Source organism: Electrophorus electricus, chromosome 7 (assembly GCF_013358815.1).
Source record: "Electrophorus electricus isolate fEleEle1 chromosome 7, fEleEle1.pri, whole genome shotgun sequence".
NCBI classification, from domain to species: domain Eukaryota; kingdom Metazoa; phylum Chordata; class Actinopteri; order Gymnotiformes; family Gymnotidae; genus Electrophorus; species Electrophorus electricus.
In genome coordinates, this window is record NC_049541.1 from 25,282,001 (window position 1) to 25,303,588 (window position 21,588).

The 21,588-nt window shown below is 44.6% G+C and overlaps 3 protein-coding genes across 5 annotated transcripts in view; 1 reads left to right on the forward strand and 2 right to left on the reverse strand.

The window, feature by feature from the left end:
• Window positions 1-988: 988 nt before the first annotated feature.
• si:dkey-181m9.8 lies at window positions 989-13,313 on the forward strand. The gene is made up of 21 exons (XM_035528319.1): window positions 989-1,162; window positions 2,499-2,589; window positions 2,740-2,805; window positions 2,898-3,064; window positions 3,155-3,318; window positions 4,751-4,839; window positions 5,013-5,180; window positions 5,414-5,518; window positions 7,445-7,690; window positions 7,844-7,938; window positions 8,020-8,208; window positions 8,689-8,871; window positions 8,997-9,095; window positions 9,340-9,429; window positions 9,686-9,800; window positions 9,946-10,064; window positions 10,166-10,279; window positions 10,371-10,437; window positions 10,762-10,861; window positions 11,022-11,190; window positions 11,668-13,313. Exons 1-21 carry the CDS (start codon window positions 1,112-1,114, stop codon window positions 11,848-11,850), a joined length of 2,670 nt encoding a protein of 889 aa, XP_035384212.1. The 5' UTR covers window positions 989-1,111; the 3' UTR covers window positions 11,851-13,313.
• On the reverse strand, window positions 13,302-16,060 carry impa1 (inositol monophosphatase 1). Of its 2 annotated transcripts, none has more exons than XM_027001231.2 (9): window positions 15,980-16,060; window positions 15,163-15,256; window positions 14,914-15,047; window positions 14,720-14,824; window positions 14,580-14,625; window positions 14,385-14,493; window positions 14,155-14,263; window positions 13,772-13,923; window positions 13,302-13,671 (listed from the first exon to the last, which is right to left on the reverse strand). In XM_027001231.2, exons 2-9 carry the CDS (start codon window positions 15,223-15,225, stop codon window positions 13,541-13,543), a joined length of 849 nt encoding a protein of 282 aa, XP_026857032.2. In that variant the 5' UTR covers window positions 15,226-15,256; window positions 15,980-16,060; the 3' UTR covers window positions 13,302-13,540. The 2 variants fall into 2 exon arrangements, with proteins under 2 accessions (XP_026857032.2, XP_026857033.2); XM_027001232.2 differs by lacking the exon at window positions 15,980-16,060 and adding an exon at window positions 15,472-15,575.
• Window positions 16,061-18,379: 2,319 nt separating this feature from the next.
• fbxl7 (F-box and leucine-rich repeat protein 7) overlaps window positions 18,380-21,588 on the reverse strand; it is a 37,395-nt gene continuing 34,186 nt past the window's right edge. For both annotated transcript variants that reach the window (XM_027001260.2, XM_027001259.2), the window contains exon 4: window positions 18,380-20,576. In XM_027001260.2, coding sequence (XP_026857061.1) covers window positions 19,840-20,576 — 737 coding nt within the window. In that variant the 3' untranslated portion in view covers window positions 18,380-19,839. The remainder of the gene's footprint in view (window positions 20,577-21,588) is intronic.

Below are 21,588 nucleotides of genomic sequence, written 5' to 3' on the forward strand. Positions count from 1 at the left end.
TCATTGGCCAACATTGAGATAAGAAAAGTCTGCATTGAGAAACTACCATGCAACCGTTGAAGAAATACACTAATCATCCATCTTCAATATGACTAACTCAGTGGTTGAATGGATCTAGGGCGAATCCTCAGTTCTATTCTTTCATTCCTGGTCTCATGTCAAAAGTACATAGCATGAATCTGAAACTCCTTTTTGGCTTATTGAAACAAACAAACAAAAAGTTCAGATAGGGGCAGCAAATAAGTCAAAATTCAAATGTATGCATTTACGTAGCACTTTTTACAACACATCACAAAGCGGCTTTTCAAATCACCACAGCAAAACTGTTAGCATTGTATTTCTACACGTCTCTTTCGAAGTTGCAAATCTCTTTTAATGTTGCCAACATTGATAAAATGTTAGTCAAAGCACAAAAACAATAAACATTCAGTAATTGAACATTTGAAAGACGTTATGTCTGATCTCACATTTCAACTCCCTTTCATAGTATTGGTAACGCAGGTTCGGTTTCATTGGTTTCTGTAGTTCTAATCAGTACATCGATTTTAAGAATTATACTGACCCCTAGTGTCACTTTTACAGTAATGCCAGGCTTAATGCTGTTTGTTAATTTGTCTTTGGTGCATGGGGGGGGGGGGGGTGTTTTTTTATGTATTTGATGTCTTTTTGATGCAGTTTTCTTTATTATATTTTCGATGCAGCATTAACTTTGCATGCAGATTTCGTTTGTGTTTCAAATAATTAACTTGCGGGCATCTGTAGAGACATTGTCACACTCAGTATGGATTAAACCACGCCCTTCTTAATTAAGAGTGGATTAATATTAAGAGTTTTCACCTTCCCAGCTGCGCTGATTCGCTGCCCTTTTTCTCCTAATACAAATGTATTATTCATATATTTAAACGTCGATCAAATATCTGGGCGTGGTCTCGTATTCTTTGGGCGGAGCTAGCGATGTCACGTGGCTAAACGAAAACCGAAACTCGTTCCCTGCTGCCGTTGTAAAACTTTGAGCGATGGGGGAACTTGTGGATATGGAAGTGCTCCCTGACTGCACTTGACAGCGACAGATGCGCTACATCGGCAGTCGCTGGAGGGTTTTGACGTTAAGATGACAATGTCTCGTGTGACGCCTGATCTGGAGTACCAGACGCTAGCGGAGGTGTGTTTTTCTGACATTGTTTTGCTAGCCTAGCTTAGCTAACGTTAGCTGGCTGGCTCGGTAACTATAGCAGCTACGCTAACGTTAACGTTGTAGCTGATGCCGAATGTAGTACCTGCACTATAACCATGTAATAAGCACACAAACGTGGTGGCCATAGCTATAGCTAGGTTAGTTGGCTATCTAAGGTAGAATTGAAGCATGGCAAATAATTTCACATTCAGAAAGCTAGCATAACAAAATAGCTGGTTAGTTGGTAGACGATTAACCATCATGGCAGTGCCTGCACTGATCTAGCTATCGCTAGCTAGCTAGTGTTGTTGTGTCAACTTGATCAACTGTAACTTATAGTCGACTGTGGTCCTGAGGGGGTGGATGTCTGTTCTGTTGGCGATGTCTCCATCTAGGACATGGGACTACGTCATTTGAGTTTGATAGCTGCACGAATAAAGGTCCCATGATGTCTCAGTAAGAGCAGAAAAGATAGCTAAAGCTACCTTCCTCCACTTTTCCTGCATAAGCAAACATGTTACTTTTATAGGTTTGTTAGGGAGCTTGCTAGAAGAATGTACTTTAGCTCTTAGAGTTTCTGCTGTCTACTGTCAGTAGACTTTAAAATTGGACTTTGGTCACCAGAATAAACTTAACTTTTCGCTTTGTACTGAAAGTTAGGAAATATTGTTAGACAAGCTTCAGACACACTGTGGTTGGCAAGAGGCAGGAAGCCAAAGTCTTTTCCTGGTCACATTTGCCGTCAGCATCCCTGGGATGAAGATTGCACTAGAATGGAAATCACATTATTTAGTGACCAGGGGCACTTGTCTCACAGAGAACATGACCATGATTTACTCCTGCGAAGGATTCATCTTTGTTCTTGCCGCCTGTGCAATTTTTGGGGGGTTCACAAAGCTTTAAGAGAGAAGTATTGAGACATAATGACTTGTTTGAAGATCATCATTCTCTGCATTATTAAAACACACACCGTTCAGACACCATGTCTGCCTTCCGTATTCAGTGCATCAAGCTAGCACTTTCACTATCACGTGTCAAGTAACCATTTCTTAACAAGACTTGTTGTGCTTTGACTAGACATGAGAAATCTTCAGAGCTTTAAAAAACAAAACAGATCCCAAGGCCACAGTCCTCTAGTTGCCAGAGCCGTAGCTCTGAAATGGATCAGGGTTTCCTGTGGCCTGTGTCGCCGTCAGCCCGATGTGTCACATGAAGCATTACAGAATGAGCGGGGTGGAGGGCATTGAAGCCCTTTTGTAGTTTTGCAGACAGAGACGTTTGCTTGCACCGTGATATGCTCATAACCTTTTGTCTCTGCTGATAGTGTAACTACTGCTACCCAACTGAAGTTCTTTCTGATGTTTGGGAAGCCAGAGCAGCTTTTCCAGACCTTCATCTGCACGAGGGCTATTACTGTAAGTCAGGGCTTTATGATTTTAGTATAAATGTAGTTTTCATGTTTTCCCATCAGAGTTTCACAGAGGAATGAACATTGAACAATGTTTTTGATCTTTTGGTGATCTCCTACATACTAATGTTTGCATCACATCTTGTTGCGTATGTAGATTATCCTAACAATGAGAAGAAGAAGTTGGTTAATTTACGTGGTACAGTTCCCATCGTTTATGAAGGTAACTCCAGGGTTCAGAAACATTTCTCAGTTTCTTGGTGCCAGTCAGACTGTGTGGCAGCTAAGAAAACGTGTGTTGTGTTGGTCACCAAGGTAACAAGTACAACATTCCAGTGTGCATCTGGATCCACATCACCCACCCTCAGAGCCCTCCGCGGTGCCTCGTCTGCCCCTCCCCCTGCATGATGATCAACGGCAACAGCTCCAGTGTAGACGCGCAAGGCCACGTGCTGCTTCACTGCCTCAGCAACTGGAAGCCTGTGAGCAAGGCCCTCGCATCACACATTACACCTCTTACCCTGCTGCCCTGAACATTGCAACTTTGTAAGTTTGTGGTCCTTGGCTGGCAGGGTTGGTCAGGCCTGTCCATCGTTCTGGAGGAGATGGTCGCCGCATTTCAGCGGGAAACGCCCCTTTTTGCCACTTATCCAATCAGAGCTCCGACACTACCTCCAGGCGCCAAGCAACCTACTGAGTGGCCGGGTCATCGAAGACCTGCTTCAGCCCACAACAGGTCAGTGGTGCACGCAACAACACTGATGAGCGTTACAGGTCATTTTTATAGGATGCTGTTAAGGGGGGAGGGGTCATTTTTTACCCAGCCTTCAAAAAAGTGTCGAGCAAGAGCTGTTGATATATACCGAGCACTACCACGGACGAGCTGATGGTCAAGGCAGACACAATTCACCAGCAGGCACTTGAAAAATTGCCTTGAAGAACTGTCTACATTCAGTAGAGCTGCAGCGCACATTTTCATATGTGTGCACACATCTTCATAGGAATGAGCATACATAACATGTAGATTACTGTTTGCATTAATTGAACAATAGAAAGTTAATTACAGTATGTTGTGCACTTCAGAGCATTTGATCAAGTCTCCCCGTGGCTGTTACTCAGCACTCGAGTTTTGCAATTTCAGTCATTCTCAAATGTCTTTTGTTTTAGACATTTTACTTAATAGACGCGATAGCTTGAAAATTCGCTGCATGGGAAGCTGCTAACAAGGTTAGGCGAAAGCATCTAATGTAACATAACATTGCGTAATGGTTTGTGCTTTCATTCGTATGGATTTGTTACAGCTAAAATCACCTCAAGGCTCATTTGTAATGTAGATCCTTGTGTATTGTTGTGTTTATGCTGTTGTTGACTGATGTGAAGTGGTGCAGTGAGGAGTGTTAGAGGGTGAAGCATGCACTCAGGCAGATTACACGGCATTACATTTACATTCATACAATTTAGCAGATGCTCTTGTCCATAGTCTATAAAGATACTATTAAGCAAGAAATTACCCACCATCGCTTGTTGGACTTTTCTTTTGTGATAGAGACTGACATGATACATTGATGTGGTGTGCAAGCAAAGTACACTATTATCTATTTATTTATTTATACACACACACACACACACACATACATATATATATATATATATATATATATATATATATATATATATATATATATATATATATATATATATATATATATATATAATTTCTGATTACAATCTGATATATGGATGGATGTTTTAATTACAACTTAAAATTTAAAATTTAACTCTGCTCTGGAGGCTTAATTTTCTGCATGGTGCTGTTGTGTTTTCCTCTTCCTTCATGTCGTATGTGCACAGAGAACTGTGGGTAACTGAGGGCCAGGAAGGATACATCAGTTGTGTCCGTCAGATCGCTCCAAATGTAGGCTGCATTTCTAGGCTGTATTCAAAGGGTCCCTCACCTCAGAACAACCTACTGTGATGTAGTGTCAGAGAAAATGCTGCCTAGTGCAGCTGCACCCCAGGGTTCGGAGCGCACCCCCTGTGTCTGAAGCCTGGTGTGGTTCTTCACGTCTGCCTACACTAGAGCCACCCTTAAAGATTTTACTTTTGATGTTTAAATTGTTCAGATTTAGTTTGGGAACATCATGTGCTGTTTTCTTTTCCTCCTGCAGTTGGCCTAACACCAGCAGTAACTCTGCACAGAGGAAGTCCTCTCACCCTGAATCATCATCGTCATCTTTGTCCCAGGCAACCAGCAATAGTAAGCTCTACCTCACAGCCCAGTGCTTATTTTGTATGCGAGTACTCCGACCTCCGAAAAAAACAAAAACCTCTCTCAGCCTCGTGCATTTTCCATGACATCACAGTGCCACTGGTGCCCACTGTAATGCTCACTGTAAAACTGTAACACTCACTATAATGCTTCCCAACCAGCCGATCCCAAGAGCGACAAGGACAGCCAGCCACAGGCAGCGAGCGCAGAAGAGACAAGTGGCGTGAAGAGGTCCTATACACAGGAGCTGCTGGACTTTGGGATCACATTCGGAGAGACGCATACCCGGAACAACACCCCAACCAACCCGTTTGTCACCAGTGCCACCGGTATGGCCTCCTTCCTGACTCCCAGAATCCCAGATTACTTAGAAGCAAAATGCAAAAGCTTTATTCTTAGGCCTACATTCTCGACATTTAATATTCTTGTTCAGTTAGAAACGTGTTTATAATGTTTAAATGAGGTCCCAAGGTGCTCAATTTCCCCGCTATGTTTTCTGTCATTAAGGCTTTTGTGAACATGTTTGAGTTTTTCAAGGCCTGAACGATTTTGCCTTTCCCAGCTCCGGATTCCAGTGCCTCGAGTCCAGATGATATTTCGAGCCTCTTCAAAAGCCTTCAGCTAGAAAGGGTTGTCCACATGTACCAGCTTGAACAGAAAGACAAGGGTAGGAAACAACCTCGTTAAACCTAACCTCCGATAAAGCCCGTGATGTGGTCTTTTTGATATGCAGTAGGGATGCACAATAAATTGTTTTTGATCATTAGAATTTTGGACTTTGCAAAACCAAAACGACAGCAATATGTAAATAAGTCCAATAATTGCTCATTACATTTTTTTGTTGTGTGCTTTGTGCATCTTGTGCAACTTCGGTTGTTCATAATTCTTCATAATCATTGGCTGCTTTGATAAATCATGGCACTTACATGATCAAAGAGCTTAACCCAATTAAGCTTTCACTCACTTAAATGGAGCAGCACGGTCTCTCACTAATGTGCCTTTAAAGAAAACCAAAATGCATAAAGATTTCTCTGAGAGTGTTCGCCCCGGCTGAAGGTCTTTAATGCTGAATGTTATCAGACACTTTATCAGGGCGCTGACATGAAATAAATAGGAGCTTGACTGAGCACTTTAAATCTGATTTAACTTATTTATGAAAAATACTGTGGTTACGCGGTTGCTCAAAAACTGCTACAGCCATCCTTACTGCCAGCGCTGCGTGTCTGTTGGCTATAAACGAACCCAAAATGAGTGACATATTCACGTTAAGGAAACATTTTTCAGTATTTCTGACATCCCCCATGATAAACTGACTTCAGTAACAGGGCATGTTGACACGCCTGTGTATTAGTTGCACGGTTATTACTTGAAACCTGTTCTTCAAGAACAACAAAAGTTGTTGTAGTATAAAAGAAAGTCCTGTAAATAGCAACACATTTTAATTACAGCATTCTCTTTTATTGATGCTGAATTTCCAAAATTTTATTCCAAGTTAGATTGTTGTTACAACCCTAATGTAGCACGATGGTCTGAGGCCGAAGGGACACAACATAAAGGAAAACACATGGAGGTGGAAGATTTGGAATAGAATGAACCACTTTATCATTACACTAGATATATATCTAATGATAATGATAAATATATTTAGTCACACACTCACAATATCTGCAACGTAACCTCAGGGTGGGCAGAGACAAATACAACATAACTTCCCTAACTTCAAAACAGGAGAAAAGGGTAAAGAAACTGCCACCCACCCACCCCCACAGCTCCAAAAAAAGAAACGGGAACAAACAACAAAATGTGTATACACACTCACACCTAAGCACCTTGGGGCACTTACAACGACAGGTGGAAAATGCTTCTCATAGCACTCTAGGTAAAACCTAAGCATAACTTCTCAAAGCTTCCAAAACAATCATCACGTAGAGCTCTGTACAATCTCATAAGGCCCTACTAAAAGAACCTACTACACAGAATTCATTATGATCTCATAAGGCCTTATTAAAGAACACATTATAAGACCTGCGTCTGCTGTGACCATGTGGAGTTTACCAGGACAACAGCGTGTTCTCGACGGGCGTATTTAACCAGTAGCTGACCGTCGGCCAAGTGGCTCTCGATGCAATTCGACCGATCACTCGCCCGGCGGTAGCCTTAATACTGTACGCATGAAAAGACTTCAGCACAAACAGGTCGTGGAAACAGAGAGACAGAGCGACCCTGTAGATTTCATAACGTGTGCTGATAGGTTGATGTATGTCTCATGGAGAAGGCTCAATGCATTAAACCCATTTAAATCATTATTATTTGACCTTTTGCTTAAGCTGCGTTTAGTAGTGAGTAATGTCTGAATAATGCTATTGTCATCAATGCAGATCATGCCATGATCTGTAAACACTAACTGTTAACCCACATCTCATGTTACACGTCCTGTAAAGCGTCCTATATTGTTATTGTAACGCAACCTTGAGTCTGTGAAAGGTGCTATATAAATTATTATTATTATTAAAAGGCTAAAAGCTCTATAATCCACATATTGCTGTATAGATTCATGAATATACAGGAAGGGCTTTGTGTTGTTCCCCTAAAGACATTCCCCATGCCTGGAGGCACTGCCAGGCCCCCGAGGAGGGTCCTGGTCCCCAGGTAGAGCTGCTGGACGACAGGCACAGGGTGGTGGTCAGCCACCTCCCCACGGGCATCACTCCCAGCCGGATGAAGAACAAGCTCACCATTTACTTCCAGAGGAAACATAGCAGGGGCGGGGAGGTCGTGGCTGTCACCTACCCCTTGGCTCAGCCAGACCAGGCCATGGTCACCTTCAGACACTACAAAGGTACCGGGGGAGACGAGTGCTTCAGATACGCCAAAAACTTTCATAAAGAAGCAGAGAGATGGTGAACTCTGGTCTGTGATTCAATGTGGGTCATTATTTGCAGGGGCAAATTTTTAATCTGTTTTACCTGACTTGTGCAACCATTTCCTTCAGATGCCGAGAATGTTCTAAAAGAACCAAACAGAATCGTGATGGTGGATGATCAGATGAAAATTCTCATGAAGCTAAAAAGGTTCGAGGCTCCTTCGGTAAGTAGGGCGGCAAAACCGGAACCGATTCGGCGCCATCCACCCGACCCTCATTCCGAACTCTCATTCCGAATACTCCAGGTCTCCGTCCCGGAGGATGTGCGAGGCGACAAGGCGGAGATGTTCAGGAGCATCCTGGGCATGGAGGGCTGCGGCTTCAGCCCTGCCGACGTGTCGGAGGCGGTGCAGGCATGCCGGGACGTCCCCTCCGCCCTCAAGTACCTCTCCCACGACTGCCCCATCTGTCAGGAGCGCGTGTCCTTCAGCAAGGTCAGGCGACGCGGCCCAGTCTTTCCTGTCCTGCTTTAGCAGGCCTGCTCTTAGTCCCCGTCCCCCGGGGGACCTGCAGAGCTTCAGGTCTGGCCTGACTTTAGCGCACAGTTTGAGCACTGTTCTCAGTGCTAAAAAAAGCATCTGCTTGCAAAACCAGAATTATATCTGCTCATCCCTCACATGGGTCAGTTTACACACATATTGATTGAATGTTAATATCAACCCGACACTGATATTTTAATTTCAGGCCGTTGTCTGATATCAGTGCTGCCACAGACCACTAATTGATCACTGTATAATAAGTAGAACCAGGTGTGGAAGAGACAGTATTGCATATGGGGACACCCCATACACCCCCCACCCCCGAGGCAGTATATTTTAGGTGCGAAAGGTTGTGTGAGGAGAAAGCGCATTCCTATGGCCGAGCCTCAAACGGCAGCTCCCAAGTGAACACGTGGCCCCTCCCTCTTTCCTCAGATGATCACCATGACGCACTGCTCGTGCGCATTCTGCGAGAGCTGCTTCAAGGCCTTCTTCTCGTCCGTCATCAAGGAGAAGAGCATCGTCCACGCTGTGTGCCCGCTGTGCAATCAGCCTGATGTGCGCGGCCCCGCCCACAGGGAGGTGTCCGTGGAGTACTTCAGCCTGCTGGACACGCAGGTCCGTGCATCACGTGCTCTTAGCCGCTGTTTTCGATGGACCAGTGCACGTTGTTTCCTTTCAGGTTGTCTGCCAGCTCACCACATGGCTGCCAGCTCACCACGCTCTGCATCTGCCTCTCACAGATCAGGCACTACCTGGACCCGCAGACCCACGAGCTCTTCCAGAGGAAGCTCAGGGACCAGGCTCTGCAGGAGATGCCAGACTTCCGCTGGTGCGCTCATGTAAGCACCTTGGCCGCTCCTGCCTCCACTTAGAGGAGCAGAGTGCGCAAAAGTGCTAACGCGACTGGTGGTTAATGAGAGCTAGCGGGGAGCAGACCATGCGATTGCATTTACATAATGCTAACTGGCCCCCAGTGGTAATCATTCAGCATTAACAACATTAGCATTTTTGGAAATCTCTCTCTCTCTCACTTGCGCTCTCTCTCTCTCTCTCTCTCTCTCTCCCTCTTGCTCTCCTTGGCAGTGTTCTTTCGGGCTGCTCCACGAGGCAGACAGGCTGAGGATGGATTGCCCCAGCTGTGGAAAGAGCACATGCTCGAAGTGCAAGAGCCCCGTAAGTAAAGCTGAAAGAGACAAATGTGGCCCCAAGTTCAGAGAGCTCATTTTCATTTACTACGTCAGGAACACCTTGACGGAGCTTGAAATTTATAACAAATGAAATAAAGCAGTGGTTGGTTAGCGTTAAGCATATGAAAGGTGCTAGTTTTCGTTCATGTTCTCATCAGCGTTTTCATTAGCGCTTTTTTTGCTGGAGTGAAAGATGTTCCAAGTCTGCCACATTTGTTGTCCCACCATGGCTCGCGCTGCAGTGGGCTCCCCAGCATGATGGACTGTCCTGCGAGAAGTTCAAGGAGTGGCAGCAGCTTAACAGCCCCGAGTACCAAAACTCGCGCCTGGAGCAGCTCCTCAGCAGAAATAAGATAGGTGCGCGAGTGCTCCTGGAGCGCGGACCCCATCCAAGCCTGTCCGCCACGGGTCCTGCCCACTGTCCTCCTGCGCCGGGTTCCGTGACGCGACTTTTACACAGGAGCTACGCGCAAGAACGCTGAATCACTTTGCTCTTTTCCAGACTGCCCGAAGTGCAAATTCCGGTTCTTCCTGTCCAAAGGTGGCTGCTTGCACTTTAAGTGCTCCCAGTGCCAGCACGATTTCTGCGGGGGATGCTGCCGGCCCTTCAAGCTGGGCCCTGTGAGTCCCTTGCTCTCTCTCTTCGGGACTGTCAACGCCTTTGATCCCTTCTCTCTTTCTTTTTTGCGCGTGATGTAACGTTCTTTCTCCCGGCTTTGCAGGAGTGCGATTTCTCTGCTGAGTGTGGCGCTAAGGGGTTACATGCCCACCACCCCAGGGACTGCCTGTACCACCTCAGAGACTGGAGTGTGCCTCGACTGCGGAACCTGCTGCAGGTGGGCCCTCCCTACTGAGGTGTTCCGCTCACAGCAGATGCACCTGCTCCACCCGCTCCACCCGCTTCATTCCCTCTGTTTGCCTTCTCAGCACCATGGAGTGACCCACCCCATCATGTTCTGGCAGAGACATGGCGCTGTGGAGAGAGGTCGGAGAGGTAATGCCACCATGTGTTTAGATGCTGCACGGCACCTTTTTTAATCCTTTTTTTATAATCTTTTTTTGTATTCAGAGCTTTACTACATTTAACGTTACGAACAATGTTATCAGTTGTCAAAGAATGTAGGTAAAGTTAAAAAAAAAGGAATTTGTTTTGCTTTATGAAAAGATTTTAATTTGATGGATTTTTGCTAAATTTGTATTGCTCTAACATCTACTGCTTTGCTTTCGGGTTTGGTGGAAGGGAATTTGGACAATTAATATTATTTAGTAATTTTTAGACTCAGCAGTAAAAGAATAGCATGAATCCATGTGTACACAGATGTAGGTGTGTGTGCCGTGATGGAGCACAAAGAGCCAGGTAGCGCAAAGGAGGAGCCATGCGGCCGGGTGGCGTTCGCAGAATACGCCGGCTACTGCACGTAGGTGACCCCCTTGCATCCTACCTTAGGGCTCCGCTCACACATAGGTGACCCCCTCGCACCCTGCACCAGGGCTCCGCTCACACGTTGGTGACCCCCAGATCCTCAGGAGCCCAGGATCCACCCCAAATAATCTGCTCGAATAATCTGTCTGCTGCAGGCTGCATTACAAGGAGTGTTTGGTGGAGTTGATCAACCAGAACAGGCTGGACCCCGTGGTGCTGCTTGATGGCTCAGAACTGCAGGCAGAACTGGGCCGCTGGAAAATTCCAGTCCCGGAGAAACAGCCTCTAGAGTCCGACAAGCTCTACAAGGAGCGCCTCAAGCAGGTCAGACAGACGGACTCAAACGTTAGGTCCCTTACCATTGAGCCAAACCGAGCTAAAATGTGCTGTATTACACTTATAGGTATATATTACAGATCAGTATAGACAAATTGATCGTCACAGATGTGGTCAATCTATGTGCCATGCACGGTTGGTCATCCATTCTCCACATGCATTTATTCCTGGTCAGGACCACTACTGGCTGGATATTAGTACTATCAACACAGCAATGACTGTGATGTGAAAAATCCCTAGCAGCTCTTGTTTGCCAGACAGAGAACAGTGCAACACCTAGGACCAAGTCAGTGCTATGCTGAGCTTCATCCATCAGCTAAAAATGTCCAGCCAACAGCTGTCCTGTCTTGCGATCTTTAAGCCTCCACCTATGAGGCATCTGTGCTTAACGAAAGCTCCCAGTGAAGGCTGGTGAGGAATGTCGGCCCTGCCTCCTGACTCAGAGGAAGCTTCCTATCTCCTCAGATCCTGAGGGAGAGGGTGGGTTTGATCGGGGGCGCCACCCCGGGCCTGAGGCCGGCCGGCCCCCCCACCCCGTCGCCTTCTCCCACATCCCCTCCCGCGGCGGTGGCTCCCTGGTACTCGGTGCTGCACCCGGGCAGGGGTGGGCCTGACGACACCCAGCTGCTGCTGCTCCTCAACGACTGAGGACGACTGCCTCTCCAGCTGGCGCTGGCCAGGCGCCAGGGCATCATCATGGACTCGGGCTCTTGTCACCATCCAGAACCAAAGGGATGAGATACAGGACTTTTCATAGCTTTTGTTTGGTGTTGCTGTTGATTAGAACAAGAGCCCTGGGTGGAGAACACCGTGGATCATCCCTGTAGAGCTCAATCGGTATGCTCAGCCATGTTACGCATGGTGCATATGCAAGCGGGACGGTCCTCACTGCCTGGTCTGTACTTCTCCACAGTGGATTTGGAATGATTCTGAATGTGAGTTAAAGTGCAGAATGTCAGCTTTCATTCTGAGACTGTTGTGTAACTTTTATGTGAATGGGAGACATGTTGGAATTACGGCCCTTTTCATATGTCTGCCTGCCTCTGTTGCAGGCGCTTTTTGCCTTCTGCCTCATCTTCAGTTGGTAAATTGTTTGCACTTTAATATTCAGGTCAGGTGGTTGAAGTGAAAAATCTTCACAGCTGCTTTAACGGTATATGCAGAGTCATTGTCTTGTTGCAAGGTAAATTGCTGGCCAGTGGGTTTTTGAAGCATTTGGTTGGTTCTGGACATTTAAAATACTTTTAAAACTCTTTTGTTTTGTTTTTCTCAACAGTGATTGAGCATTGAAAGCCTTTTTAGTCTAGGCTTAGGACCTTGGTCTGGGACACTGGCATCTAATCTAGATCCCCAATCTCCTGACGTTTCAGCCTCAAGTCATTGGTACTTATGCTGAGACTTCAAATAAAAATTCCATATCTGGAATCCCCTTAGCTGCCTTGTGCGTGGATTAATACAAATGAATGATGCAAGGCGCAGACCTGGGTAAGAATAAGTATAAATAGGGCTGTAAAAGTTCACCCCAAGTGGCTGCAAATTAAAACAGTCAGCACTTTAACTCCCCAGTCATTGTCTCATTTCAATTTCAGTGTGTCGGAGTGCAGAGTGCAGTGCGGATAGACGGTGTGTTTGATCTGTTGATCTGACAATGTGTCAAGTGGTTTAACAAAGGCACATTCAAGTGGCCTGCTCTAAGCTACAGCGCAGCAACCGGAACCATGCCGTGTTCATTCAGACAGGTGCACTTACTGTTTTAGCACTTAAACCCGCTGAAATACTGACCACATTAGAATAACTTCTCGCTCTTCTCATTAGAGCCCAATTATGATAGGTGCCTGCAGTTCCAACACTTAAGAGTTTTGTTTTTATTTGGTACACAAGGGAATAATTGTGCTGTGGTTTATTAGAAGTCATTAATCCATAAGATGATAAGTTATTAATTCAGGTATGTGTATATAGTGTAATGAACACATGAATGTACTTTTTTGCTTGTTTTTGAAGTGGGTGTGTAAAAGGATTTACATTAAGTGTTGCATCTGAAACATTTTGACAACATTAATATTTTGAATAACTTTGTGAATAACAGAGAAAATAAAAAATGTTTTATTTTTTTTGTACCGTGCCTTTATTTGAGTTCCCAAAATTAAGATTAAAAAACCTCAACTGCCCACATGTTGAACCTTAAACTAAAAAAAGAAAAAACAACACAGTCATAGTTTTAACTTTTAAAGACAAATTGCTTTGACAAAATAAAAATACAAACGTTTGGGATTTTTTTTATAAAGTTCAAAATAAACTGAGAATAGACCAGAGAATTAGTTTAATAATACTAGCACATTTATTGTTTAGTCTCTATAGGAGTATCATCCCTGACAAGAGGGTAAACCTCGATCTCTCTCCTGATCCTCGCTGCGATCGTCTCGTTATTGGCTGCAAGGATTCTTCTAGACATTAGATCCAACGGTCCATCTGCAGGACATTAGCATTAGAAGCGCATCAGCCTGACAGCCTCAGATTTATGACTGTGAAAGATCGAGGGTTACAGGTACGACGCGACGCTCGTTCTTACCCTCCAAGTCCACGAGCACGCCTCCAGCCTCTGCCACTATGACAGCAGCTGCCGCTACGTCCCAACAGTGGATGCCGACCTCGTAGTACGCTTCCACGCAGCCAGCGGCCACCAAACACATGTTGACAGCAGCCGAGCCCGACCCACGTATCCTTAGGATAATGAAACAGGACAGTGTGCACAGGTCCAATCACTCAACTGTCATGCGTTTGTCACGATTAGGAAATGGAGTATTTTAAAGATGAACATCGTTCTTCACTACAGTGACCGGTCGTGTGACGGCTCTTGGTCGCTTTTAAAAGTAAAAGTGTGATGCTACCACATTTGTGCCCAGACTTGCGTGCGGCAGCAGAGCTAAGGAAAAGCCTGGCCTGGTGCGTTACCCGTGCACTGGCAGACACAAAATCTTCCTCATGTTGGAGAATATCTTGTCAACCACTTCGGGATCTCTGCTTGAGCCAAACTCTGTGGCAATGATGGACTGATTGATCTCTGAAAGCGGATTTGAGTTTTGTGGTCCGTGTCAAAGCATTTAACATGCCTCTCCCACTTATGCTCAAATGTGAATTCATGCATTATATCCAGTTATATGCAAAGATGAGAAAGCACTAACCTTTCTGGTCAGACACCTGGAGAGGGTCTCCATTGCAGAAGGCTCCCTTCCCTCTGCGCGCTGTGTACATCTTATCCTCTATACAGCTATACACTACTCCGAACTCTAACTGAAAGAGGAGCACAAATTCTGGCCTTTGGAAAAATATGGTACTCGTGAGACATGCCAACATGAGTAGGCAGAAGTGTCCCATACCATCTTATTGACAGCAAAGCCAATGCAAACGGCAACGAAAGGGTACCTGCAGCACATCGTCACATACATAAACATGTCAGTGTATACGACAGTGCGACACCATCGAAATCTTAGAAGGGTGGCTGAGACGATTGGGGTACCCATGCACAAAGTTCGTGGTTCCGTCCACCGGGTCCACAATCCAGGTCGGGTCGTCAGTCAGGAGGCACGGCTGACCTGCAGCTACTGACTCCTCCCCGATGAAACTGCAACGAGCAGGACATAAACTGAATTTGCGATACAGGTGGGATCCGTAAGGAGCCGATCTAAAAGTGACAAGGGCCTGTGATAATACCCGTGATTAGGGAACTTCTCCTTCACTGAGTCTATGATGAGTTGCTCCACCTTCTGGTCAGTCTTGGTGACCAAGTCCACGGAGGAGCTTTTGCACATGATCTTCATTTCATTCTGCAGAGCATCCCTAACAATCTGCAAATGAAAGAGATCAAATCTGACAATAACTTTGTTTCTGTGTGTGTGTGTGTGTGTGTGTGTGTGTGTGTGGCGGGGGGGGGGGTCAAGCCTATCAAAACCACACACACACCTCTCCTGCCTTCTTGGCCAGGGCCACAGCATGATCCATGGCTTCCTGACAAAGATCAGCCATCTTGCCTCAAAGCAGTTTCTGTTTTGAAATCCTGTAAACAAACATGATTACAATTAGGCTACACTAACCAATACCATGGTCCTAGACTAAACCACCCATTAGTCATGTGCTGAAATATACAACTTATATAACATAATGAGGGACAGTGGTTAAAACGTAATGACTAAAAAAGATCTAGTTACTTTGTAAGGCAGCAACTAAACAGTAATGGCACCTTCTTGTATATTTCTTAAGAAGTGATTTTACATTATATTGCAGTGGGTTACTGGATCCGTTCTCTTTCATGCGAGTCTCCAGTGGTGCACAGAGCTCCGTTCATAAACCTTTGCGGCTTAGCCAGAGATGTCATGCTGAGATCAAATCCGGTCCGACGGTTAAACTAAAATGAAATCATCTAATCGTAGTAGTGAATTTCCCATCAATGTAAGTTACGTTAGCTGAATCGGTCATTTTGCGGACATTAAGAGGGATTGTGTTAGAATAAAGGTTTTTATCTAAATAATAATAATAATAAATTAAAATCTGTTTTATCCGATGTGCAACTGCCATTTAGCTGGATGGATATGCACTCAGGAAGTAACGAAACGCCGTCAATCCGGATAGTATATTAATTAACAATCTTAATAAGCGATGGGAACGATCAGTAACCATGACATTTGTGAATCAGGACGTGGCACTAGCACATCGAGGACGCAGACTTGTCACACTGTGCAAACAATTTACAATACAAGTGATAAAACAGAAAAATACAGACCGGCCAAAAGGCAACCAGGAAGTAGTATGAGGGAATACTGTCTTCTTCTACTGTGAAATCTGAGCTATAGTATGAATCTATAACCAGCGCTCATCGCCATCTAGAGGATATATGTACTTACTGCAGCGTTAGGTGACCATTTAAGTGACGAGAGTTGCTAGACTTAGAATGCAGATTTACCAATAGAGGGAGATTGAAGGACTGTGTATAGGACATTAGTAGAGCAGTCTTCGGCTGGCATGTGTCTTAACTCGATCCGTTATGGTATAACACAAATAGTTTCACATGAATGTTTACTGAAACAGTTGAAAAAACCCGTGGTGAAGTTTATAGAGTTCTTTAAGATAACATTATCTGTCATACGTTATCTGTCTGCCAACCACATAAAATCTTCGTACCATTTAGTCTATGTAATTTAATGGAAAACACACTTCACTAAGATATTCTCCACTATATAATATTTGAAAGGGTCTCTATCAGTGTATTCTCTATATAATAAAGAACATTTAAAAAATATATATTTAGCACATCTTTTATTTCAGTATCTTCAGCAGGCTCAAGTGAAGGAACTTTTTCTGAACATTAAGGTTAATTGATCCCAGAACACACACTGGAAAGTTACATTTGACTGAGGACCCACTAGCACTGTTCTTTGTTTGTTCTTTGCTTGCTTGTTTGTTTACTTGCTTGACTGTTTATTTGATTTGATTTGTTCGTGATGTGGCTTTTTAATGACTTATTTATTGTCTGTACCTTGTTTGTTCTTTCATATGTTCATACATGAATTCATCATTAAAATACACTTTTTCTGAGCACATTTCCTTGAGTGATATAATAAGGGGTTTTGGTTTACACAGGTAATGTTTATGTTAATGTATTACTGCACGCTAGCCAAGTATATGACACGTTTTTAGTGGGTGTGAGGAATGCTTCTCCCTGGCTGTCTGGGTCAGAGGTCAGGTTTAATCTGCTCAGTGTGAAGGGGGAGGGGTCATTAAGGAGTCGCAGGGCCTTCAGTAAAGTATGAGACTGGAGACAGGAGGTCTCTGACTACACCTTGTCAGGTTAGCCAAACAAAGAGCTCTTTCATCACCTCTTCTACTTGTTAGATACAATTTGTTACTAAATTCAAAACACTGTTTAGAGAATGGACTATAAATGGTGTCGCGTTTTGTATTTCTCATAAAAATATAAAAGCTCCCTGTCTCATTCTTTCAGTGGGTCGTTTCAATACCTTTTTCTCCCTCACACTCAGGCATTGTAACAGAACCGTAAGAGTTTAAGGGTGTAATTCAGTATTTCTGAAGTTACTAGGATCGCATTTTTCAGGGACTGAGGTCAATATTGTCATTCTACTGGAGCTACTCTTCCATCTTAGCAGTCACAGCCCCTATGATTTACATCATACACTTTTAAGCAGAATAGCTTTTATGTTTTATCAGTGTGACAGTAACCCATGACCTTGCTTTAAATGCTATACCAGGTCTAGGACCTCTACCACACCAAGAACAACCTGGTAATAACCTTCTCCTTATTTCCTCTTTCACGCCCTGGTATTTCCCCAACTTCTCATATTCCTTTCTTTGTACGCTTCTATCATTTGGGATGTGTCTGGTACATTCCATGGAGGGTTTTTTCCCCCCATGGTACCTTCATCAGTTTCAATAGTGTCCACGTCCCACATCTGCCAAGAGGCTGGCATAGTATACAGAAACGTCCGTACCAAGTACGGACTGGAGGTTCCAAGGTCAAGGTGGGATACACCCCCAAAGGTGTTGGAGAATGACCCTGCTAAGATAATGTGGGACTTCCTGATACAGACAGATAAAATGGTAACGGCTAATCAACTGAACACAGTAGTGGTCAATAAACAGCAGAAGAGGGCCGTAATTATATATTCCAATTAATAGCAAAATCAGGAACTAGGAAACACCAGCAAGGGAGAAATACCAAGGGCTGAGAGAAAAGATAGAAAATATGTGGAAGGTGAAAGCAACGGTGGTTCCTGTAATAATCAGAGATCCAAGGGCTGGGACCCCCAAACTTGGAGAATGGCTCCAGCAGATCCCAGGAACAATATCCGAGCTCTCCATCCGGAAGCGCGCAGTTGTGAGAACAGCTAAGATACTGCACAGGACCCTTAAGCTCACAGGCCTCTGGTAGAGAACCCGAGCTTGAAGTAAAAAGACCGTCCGGAGGAGGGTGTGTGTGTGCGTGTTTACTTTAATGATGAGGAGGTAGTAAAAATTGTAGTGCATAGCTAAAGGTTTCCACAGAAACAGGATGTTTTGGAGAGAGGTCCCTCATCAGCTGTGCAAACAAAGTAGTTCTGAAGCTCTCGGAAGTGAAATATAAATATATATTAATTCAAGACACACAATGAAACATGATTCTTTTAAATATAGCTTTGATCTCTTTATTTATCCACCATAATGTTCTCTCTTTTTAAATGCCTGAAACAAGCATTACTGACCATTATTTAGACTGTTTTTATTGTTAAGAAAAAAAAGGCACTGCTTGATGGATTGTCTTGGCACTGAAACAGCCATAGCCAGCACAAAAGCTTGCAAGATTTTTTCCATGTTGGTTGCATATTGCTGGGTCACTAGGTGTCACGTGACTGGCTGCATGGCCTATACAATCAGAATGGGAAGAGGAAGTCATCTGAATACTGAACCCAGTTACTCTAGCAAAGATCCATTAGCTACTCTAGCTAAGGGTCCATTCACTTGGCAAGCCCATGTATTATGGCATGCTACTATTTAAGTAAAAATGATTTTCTTTAAAATTTTCATTAAAAAAATTCTATTTAATTCATCTGAATCATACCAAACACTTAACATTTAGCATTGTGAAATCAAATGTAAACATTATGTAGGATTTAAATGTAGACGAGTAGGGTCAAGATATTCTATTACGTAGAGTGTAAAATTAAAAGTGAACGTCATGATTTATTGTTTATATTACACGTCACTGGTTCTTCCATGTCCAACAGACACACAAACTGCCTTGTTCACCAGTTCATTCATCCCTTTGAAATAGAATAGAAACCACTGTACATGTTACCTGTAATATAGTCAGACATTTGTAAGGAGAAGGTTTCAGAAAATACAAAGAAAGCATAAATATGGATTAAAACACAAAAAGTCCCTTAAAAACACTAAAATGAAATGAATTGGCAGTGGATGTCTCCATCTGTGATACTTCAGGCCTGGATACATTATGCTGATTTTGCTCCAAAAATCTGGTGTTGGTTTTGACAGACATTTTAATGCCATTTCACACAAACAAGGACAAATGCTTTATGTTTTATCTTCAGTATTTATGAAAATAGACTGACAACTGAAAAACAACATCTAACAATGCACTGACACTTACATAATGGAAGACGCAGTATCAATGTGAACAGAACAAGTGCAGAGACCTGTTTAATGTCGATACACAAAACTATTCATTACACACTGGTACTCAGTATATTACACTGTAATTAGTGCTACAGTTGTGCTGTAAAAGTGGGCTTGAAGTGTAAAGTGTTACCCAATGAAGATGTACAGTGGCAATAAACAAGATGATCAAAGCTTTGATTACTTCCTTTAGTGGATATACATTTTAATGTATCCAGAGGTTACTGGAATACACCAACCAAAATTGCTAGCTTTACTAATACTGAATGAAAAGCAGGCTACTTAACATTAGACAACCACGAATCAACCAAGTAGTCCACATTAACATTCATTCCCTTCAGCCGAATGAGCAAGTTTAGTGGAAATATTCCTGAAAATTACTGTTTTCTGTATCTGGCTTTAGAACGAAGTGGCACGCTGCCTTCGACCTGCCCATGTCAGTGTCCGCCGTGGCTCTCAGAAGAAGGCCGGGTTGGTGTGCTCGATGATGCAGCGCTTACAGTGGCGCTTGACAAAACGCAGCGCTTCTAGTGGCACATCGCAGTCCTGTACGTTGAGCAGCTGCAGGTCGAAGCAGTTGGCCGCCACCACCTGCAGGCCGCGGCCTGTCACGCTCTCACACGCCTTCACGCTCAGCCGCTTCAGGTTGAAGCAGTTGAGCGCCAGCACTTCTAGGCCGGCGTCTGACACCAGCGGGCACTTGCCGATGTCCAGGGACTTCAGCTTGGGGCAGCCCTTGGCCAAGTGCTCGAGACCGTGGTCCGTCAGGCCCTCACAGCCGCGCGCGTTCAGGTAGCGCAGGCGGGCGCAGTACTTGGCCACGTAGCGCACACCCACATCGGTGACGCGGCCACAGTGTGCGATGCTGAGGTAGCGCAGGCGGCCCTCCAGCTTGGCGATCTCCCGCAGGCCGAAGTCACTGACGAATCGGCAGTCGCTGACGCTCAGCTCACGCACGGATGGGCAGTAGATGACCAGGAAGCGCAGGCCCTCGTCGGTGAGGCGTGCGCACCGCCGCAGGTACAGGTGCGTCAGCTGTGTGCAGTGCGCCGCGATCGTGTGCAGGCCCTCGTCCTCCAGGGCGAAGCAGTCAGTCATGTCCAGGTAGCGGATGGAGATCTGCTGGCCATGTAAAGGAGATAGTTTGATGGACGCCTCACGCGTCAGACTGATGCAGGTCACCTTAGAGCAACCTGCCAGGGAGAGATGATGAAGAATGTTTAGGGAGTGTTCATCACAAGAGTATTTAGAATATTAATAAAAACTCCACCAGACTGTAATTTACCATATTATATTGGTACAGCTCACATATTCTATCTGAGTTTTTTGTCAGATAGAAAAAAGAACAAGAGTGGGAAAATCTGTTTATTTGTTTTGACTGGCAAAGGCCATATTTGTTATTATAAATCAGGCATCTTATCAATCAACAGAGATTGTCTTCTGCTTCAATTGGGCTTCAACCCTCCTCTTAAAATACGTTTCTGAGCAACTTGCATTAGTCTATATTTTGAACATGCTGTGTAATTTCAGAATGATTCTGTAATTTCAGAATGAGCGTCATCAACAAACAGGTCTGGTGGGGGAATGACGACGTGTAAACAGCCGTAAAGAAGAAGACGAGGATAATGCATGGACTCCGATCACCAGTTGTACAAGACCCTGACATCATTTGTGCAATGGGTCTCAGTGAGGGATAAATATTTTTCAAAGCCTGTTTAAACAACTGCATGCACCCGGTGGCACAAATAAAATCTGCTACCGGAACCTCTCAAAATATCAACCACGTCAAAGACATCAGGGGAAAGTTCTGTTCCCGAAGAAATGTACGAGGCACTTGAGCAGCTAAGACAGAAATGGCAGATAGGGAGGGGGAGACATCCTCCACCTCAACATCTGGAAGACGGAGTATCGAGACTGCGGCAACACGAACAGGCGGGACAATAAGCAGAGGATGGCCAAAGGCTCCCTGAAGTCCTCTGCAATGCTCATGTACCTCAAGATGAAGGTCTGCAAGGCTTTTGTGTGCCCAGTCACCCTGTACGGGATGGAGTGCTTCTCAGTGTCCGCAAGACGTGAGCGGGCACCGCATGTGATGGAGACACGGATGTTGCGCTTGTCACTTCACGGCACGATCGCATCACGAATGAAGACAAGTGGTGGACCAAACGGTGATGGGAAATGGCTCGGAATTTGAAATCAAAGAAA